Genomic DNA, 6,134 nt, shown 5'->3' with positions numbered 1-6,134 from the left:
CCAGTGCAGAGACCACGGATTAAAACTGCAGAACTTTAACTGCAGAACAAGAACAATTCTTACTGATGCGGAGTCTGCCACAGAATTGGATATGACACCAAGTGACAAGCTGGAGTCAGTTTCTAGACAGATGTTTAGAAGAATACATGTGTAAGGAGCAGGATTTCACACAGAGAACTAGATTTCTACTTCTAGAAGAGAGCATCTGTGGAACAAGTGTCTTTAGAAGGATTCTGTGGGATGGACTGTCTTGGACTAGTTGATCTTTCCTCCCATTTTTGAGGGTCCACAGAGCTCCATATGTGAGACCAGCTTTGTACAGTCCTGACCTCAATGAGATACTTTCCAGTCAGCTGCACACACCTAGTTAAGAGATGTGAAACATTCCCTCTCTCCCTTCATCCTAAATTGTGACAAGTTTTGCCAGAGTGAGTGTTGTTCATTTCCACCATGCCACTCCTTCTCCATTACACCTCTACTCTGCCCAGATTACACAGTGGCACCCAGTGCCTGAGGGAATGTGGTGTGTGGATGAATATTCATAGGACAGCTTCCATTCTTAAGGGTGACACACTGAACAGTTTCAAGGGCATTTCCCAGAATTCGAATCTTGAGCTGTACTGAGACTTTGGTTTTCCTAGGGAGGGACTGCAGCAGATTCTCTCTGTGGGATGACTGAGTTCTTGCGGGACCATAAGGAACTCCGAAGAGAGCATTTAGGCTGCAGATGCAAATTCTGGAAATTCTCTTGGGAACAACCTAACACATAACTTAAAGAAGCCAACAGCTCATCTGGAGTTTCTAGCCTAAGACAATGGTACAAGAGGGCCCTTTAGAAGGCAGAGTTGACTGCATGGTTCTCCAAATTCTGTCTTGGCAGTGATCAGCAATGCACCATTCTACTAAAGAAACTTTAAAAAAAAAAGTTTTAAAAAAATGAACATCCAGACATTTCAGATCATATTCTGCTGATAAATACTGTGATCCTGGTGAGGGGAGAAATTAATCCCATGAGTTTAACTGAAAAAAAATTCCAAATGCTGAAGTGAGAGAGTTAGCAATAGGGAGGAGATTTTTATTATCCAAAGGTGCTCTTTGACTGTGAAATACTGTAAGAAAAAGACTCTTTGCTGGTTCCCAAGATACAGCATCCACATTTCAAGAGGTTGACACTATTAGGAATCTTCAGAGAAAGTAAACACATTTTTCTGTGTATTTCTCAATAACATTGCAATTGTACTTCCTTTTTGTAACCAAAAAGAAAAAGAGAATGTTTTTCTTTCAAGCAATTATCAAACACCTTCAGTGTGGACATAGAACAAAATGCTTAGCAAAACTCAATCCACAGACAAAATCTTCCAGAGGCAATAAGCAAGATGAAGGAAGGATGAAGATACTTGTTAATTTTCAGTGGGTGCATTAAGAGAGTAAATTTTAAAATCTGCTTTTTAAAACAATGTTTAAAACCATCAAACTCTGTTTGCTTTTCTTCCACACCGAGCAGACAATCACCATCAGAAACTGACCAAGCCATATTTTAGGATATAAAACACTCCAAGGACTAATGGCAGCAGGGCTGATGATTTGGAATATTAAAGACTAAGAAAACTCTTTTGTTACACACACTTCAAAAGAGGAACCAATGAAGAGGTGATAAGTAAATAATAGAACAGTAAAATTAGCATTAGACTTTGGCATTGACCAGCAAATAAAAAGCAGAGATACTATAAAGACATGAATTATTGAAGAAGGTAGAGAACATTATAGAGATGAGACATCACTTTTATTAACCAAACCTGTTTAGAGAGATAAAACCCAGCAGCCAGATCATGACAGGCATGGGTGACAAGTGACAAAGGGTTACTGGCAGTGGATGTGTGGGAGGAAGGCATCCCAGGCTGAGGTTGGTACTTTTCCCTATCTACACTCCATTGATCCATAGTGAGCTGCATGGCACTTTGACATTTCCAAAGGCAAAACCATGGCTTGAAGAGTCTACCAAGTTAGAAGCTGCTGTTCAAATTGTCTTTTTTTCCATGCTGGTGTTTTCCTGAGATTCAGAAGACTGTAACAATTCATTGTGGAGTAGAGCTGCGCGGTCGAGTCCAGCCCTCTTCAATGGGAGAACTGCACACTAGGCAGCTCTTGAAACCTCCTGTTAATGGCACTTTCACACATCACACTGAGAGGTGATTGAGGAGAGCACTCATCTTGGTAGGCAGCTGGCAAGTGCATCGGGCCTTGGTATGGTCACAAAGTTCATGGTGCAGTGCAATAGTGGACAGATCTTTTCATGATCCTTCAACACTTCACTCAAGTGTTTCATTTCATCTGTTAGCTTTCCAATTTCTCTTTTCAGGGAGGTATTTTCTTGCTCAAGAGACTCATATTCCTGGAAGGAGGGGAAAGAAAAAAAACAACAACTTACAGTCAAAACATTCCTTTCAGTGCTTCCACCTTGAGCACATTCACATAACAGTAGAAAAACAGTGTGGTTTCTTAGTACAACTTACGAAGTGCTAAGAGAAAGACAGACCCAGCCTGGGTGCTGGAACAGGGGAAAGTGCTTTACAACCTGTGCCCTGAGCCCACTGGGATTCCTTTCACAGCCCTAGAGAGCAGGAGGTGCCACCTGCCCTCAATCCCCAGGAGCCCAGGGCTGCAGGCAGGGATGGCTGTGTCCCCCGGTGGCCTCTCCCACCCCAGGCTGCCGCTGATGGGAAGGGCCAAGACGGACTCTGCACGGTCAGATCAGAGAAAATGAAAGCACTGACTGCTGAGAGGTGCTGGGAAAACCCAACCCAGTGCCTGGCACTGCTGGTGAGAGAAGGGCAGCCCCTGCCCCAGGGCAGTGCAGGGAAAAGCCATTTATCCAGGCTAGCACAGCATGTCCAGTGCTCTCCTCCAGGCCTGCCAGAGCTTGTAGCCACCTTCTGAGAAGCCTGAGAACTCAGGAGGAGGGAAGCATCATGCCAACTTGAGGCCAGACTCATTCTGTCACCAGAAGGCCAGACCACTGCCTTTGGTTATCCCTGACCTGGCTGCTTTTGAGCTAAGGCTTCTCTGGCAATAAACAAGCTGTTGTTAACTGCAGAGGAATTCTGAGTTACTCTGCAGCATGCATGTGATGGATGCAAGACTCCTGTGCCACATTTTTTGATAACTGTGTGTCTCAAGTGTCCCTGCTTCTAAGCCTTCCCATCCCAAAGAGCAGAGAGCTGGAGGTTCAGGGCCAGCCCACTGAAAACCTGCAGATGGATGTCTCACTGCTGGCCCAAGGCTCAACATCCACCCACTCAATCTCACCTCCCTGGGAAAGCTCCAGAGCAAACTTCAAAGCCTACACGTGCCTGAAAACGCAGCAGGGAGAGCCTCTCATGCAATGTTGTTCTGGGCAGCCTGGCACTGCCTCTGCTCCCCTCTGCTGCAGAACTTTGGGCCCCTGGTCCTCCCTCACACCCCTGAGCCACCTCTCACAGAGTGAAACAGGCACAGTCCTCCTAACACAGCGCACAGCATTGGAGCCAAACTCCAGCCAAGCTGTCCTACCCCCACCGTCATTCTGCTCATCTCTTCTTGCCCCAAACCCCATGGTCCTGGGTTTTGGAATAAATGCTGCTGTCCCATTGCTCAGTCTCATTTTCAGGGGTGAAACTGTCACGTTGTTCTTGTTAAGAATGAATGTCCATTCAACCAGATGTGCCCACAGCTGGCAAAACCTGTGTGCCTCAAAATGAAGATTCCCAGCACGAGGAAGATCCTCAAGTTCAGCAGGAACACAGATAGGCTGCAGGATGGCACAGGGCCCAAAAATTATTCCAGAAAAGCCAGGGGTTACCCCTTTTCAGAACTACCCTGCACCTGGCTTTCTCAGGCGCTGACTCAGAGGAGATCTGGGAAAAACCAAGCCCAAAACTCCCCACACTGTCCCTCTTAGTCTCTGCTAACTGCTGGCAAATCCTTCCACAGTGAGAAAGAAAAAAGCCCGTGATGAACCTTCAGAGCTGAGCAACTGACTCAGCCACAGTGGCAGTCAGTTTTGTGCTGCAAAAGTGACACCTGCCCCAAAAGCTGACACCTGGCTACAAGAGCACTGTGGTGTGAGCTAACATCCATCAGAGAAAACGGATCCCTGTCCTCCAGTGTTTGCACTGGCACACAAGAAAAGCACACCAGATTGTGATATGAAGAGCTTCTTCAAGAATCAATTACTTTCATTTCATCTGTTTGAGCACCCACTGTTATTTTCAAGGCATACAAGTGTAACAGCTAGCCAAGTCGAGCTCTCACACTTACAGGTTCCCAAGTTCCTAAGAAGCTTTTTCAACTGGGCATGTCTGGGAACCCTGTTGATGACACCTCAGTTCTAGAATTTATTTAAGCCAGCATTGACACTGCATGTTCCCCTCCTCTTCCATCACCTTCTACCTTGTAAGACAACAAGAATTCATCCACTGTCACAGCAAACGTGACAAGCTTAACACTGTTACAGAAGAAAATGGTTCTGGTTTAGCCCAAAGGAGCCCTGTGATCCCATTCTTTGGGGGTCACAGGAAGAGCAAAAGAGGGAGGATGAGGCAAGGGCTGGACCATGTCTCTCTCTTCCTAGCAGTGTCACTGAAGGCAGAGCTGCACTGTCCAAGAGCAGCATCACTGTCTGGAGTACCCGACCAGGCATCCCATAGCACGCTTTCAGTGCCTCACACCCACAGCTCTCTGAGCAGGATTGTGTGAAAACAGGCCCATGCCTGCTTAATAATTCCAGTTTATTGTAAAGTCCCGTGCTTGGTACCCAAGCCATGCCTGCAAAGCACCAAGTACCCATTCACCTCGTGAAGTTTATCAGCTTTCTGCGTTTGCTTCTTCCGGCTCCTCTGCGCAGCAACTCGATTCTTTTCTCTCCTCCTTACTTTTCTGTCATCTTCTTCCCGACTCTGGAAGACACCAGCCAGAAACACTTCGCTAGTTTGCAAGGTACACACAGAAGATGCCCGAAGTCGGGTGCGCAACTTTCTGAGAACGAACACTTTCAACTTTACAGCGCTGATGCTGTTTCCCAGAGACCGCATGGTCCCTGTAAAGTGCAGCGCATCCCTCGGCCCCGCTGCACGGGCGGGCCCGAAGCGGAGGGGTGGAAGCCGGTAGGCTGCCGGGGGATACCGCAGGAGCACTGCTACTGCTGGGGGAAGCTGGGGCACGGCAGGCTGCCGGGGATGCCGCAGAGCCATGACCGCAGGGGCATCGCTACTGCTGGGGGGAGCTGGGTAGCCGAGCGGGGACCGGCGCTCCCGCTCTGCCGGCGGGCAGCGCTTTGCAACTGCCTCGCTCCGGCGCGGCCGACGGGCGGAGGTGCGAGCAGCGGGCAGGAAAGCGCTGCTCCTTTCCCGGCTGCCCGCGGCTGGGGAAAAGCCGCTGCCCGGCCGTGCCCCGGCGCTCCGCCCGCGCTCCCATCCGGGCAGAGCCGGCACGGCGGCGCCTCCCGGGAAAAGAAGGGCAGATGCCCAGGGCAAGGGGCAGCCCCGGCGCGGCGCTGCCCGGCGTGACTCAGCCCCATGTGCCCGCCCGCCCCTCCGCAGCCCGGTGCCTACCTGCTGGCCGCCCTCGGCCGCCGCGCCCCGGGACAGCGCGCTGGCCCCCGCCGCCGCCGCCGCCGGGAGGGCGCAGGACATGCCGGCGCCGCAGGGCTCCCCCGGCCCGCGGGGCTGCGAGTGCCGGCAGCGGAGGGAAGGGAGCGCAAGGGCAGGGGACGCACCGCCCCGGGCCGGGGGTGCCGCCGCCAGGTGCCGGAGCGGCCGGGGCGGAGCCGGAGCCCACATGGCCCTCACATGGCGCCCGCCCGCACCGGGAACCCGGGACCACCGGGCCGCCCCATCCCGCGCTGCTCCCCGCGGGGACCGCCCCCCGAGACCGCCGGGAGCCGCGGAAAGTCCGGGTCACGGCGCTGCCGGGCAGGAGCTGCCTGAAAATCCCCCCGGAGAGCCCCAGCCCCGCGGGCCGGCTGCGCTCGACGCCCCCCCGGGCGGCCCGACTCGCTCCTTCGCCTGCAGAATTGAACTCCCCGCAGTTTCTGTGCTCTCCCGGCTGCCCCGAAGCCCGTGTGTTCCCCGCCGCTCACCTCCGGCCGCTCCTGCACG

The 6,134-nt window shown here is 51.7% G+C and overlaps 1 protein-coding gene across 1 annotated transcript; it reads right to left on the bottom strand.

Moving 5' to 3' along the window:
• Window positions 1-1,761: 1,761 nt before the first annotated feature.
• On the bottom strand, window positions 1,762-5,916 carry BATF3 (basic leucine zipper ATF-like transcription factor 3). The gene is made up of 3 exons (XM_074537110.1): window positions 5,589-5,916; window positions 4,830-4,934; window positions 1,762-2,392 (listed from the first exon to the last, which is right to left on the bottom strand). Exons 1-3 carry the CDS (start codon window positions 5,814-5,816, stop codon window positions 2,207-2,209), a joined length of 519 nt encoding a protein of 172 aa, XP_074393211.1. The 5' UTR covers window positions 5,817-5,916; the 3' UTR covers window positions 1,762-2,206.
• Between the last annotated feature and the right edge of the window lie 218 nt (window positions 5,917-6,134).

This window comes from Zonotrichia albicollis, chromosome 3 (assembly GCF_047830755.1).
Source record: "Zonotrichia albicollis isolate bZonAlb1 chromosome 3, bZonAlb1.hap1, whole genome shotgun sequence".
NCBI lineage: Eukaryota > Metazoa > Chordata > Aves > Passeriformes > Passerellidae > Zonotrichia > Zonotrichia albicollis.
Note: the sequence above shows the minus strand (reverse complement) of the source record. Positions and strands in the feature narration are given on the sequence as shown.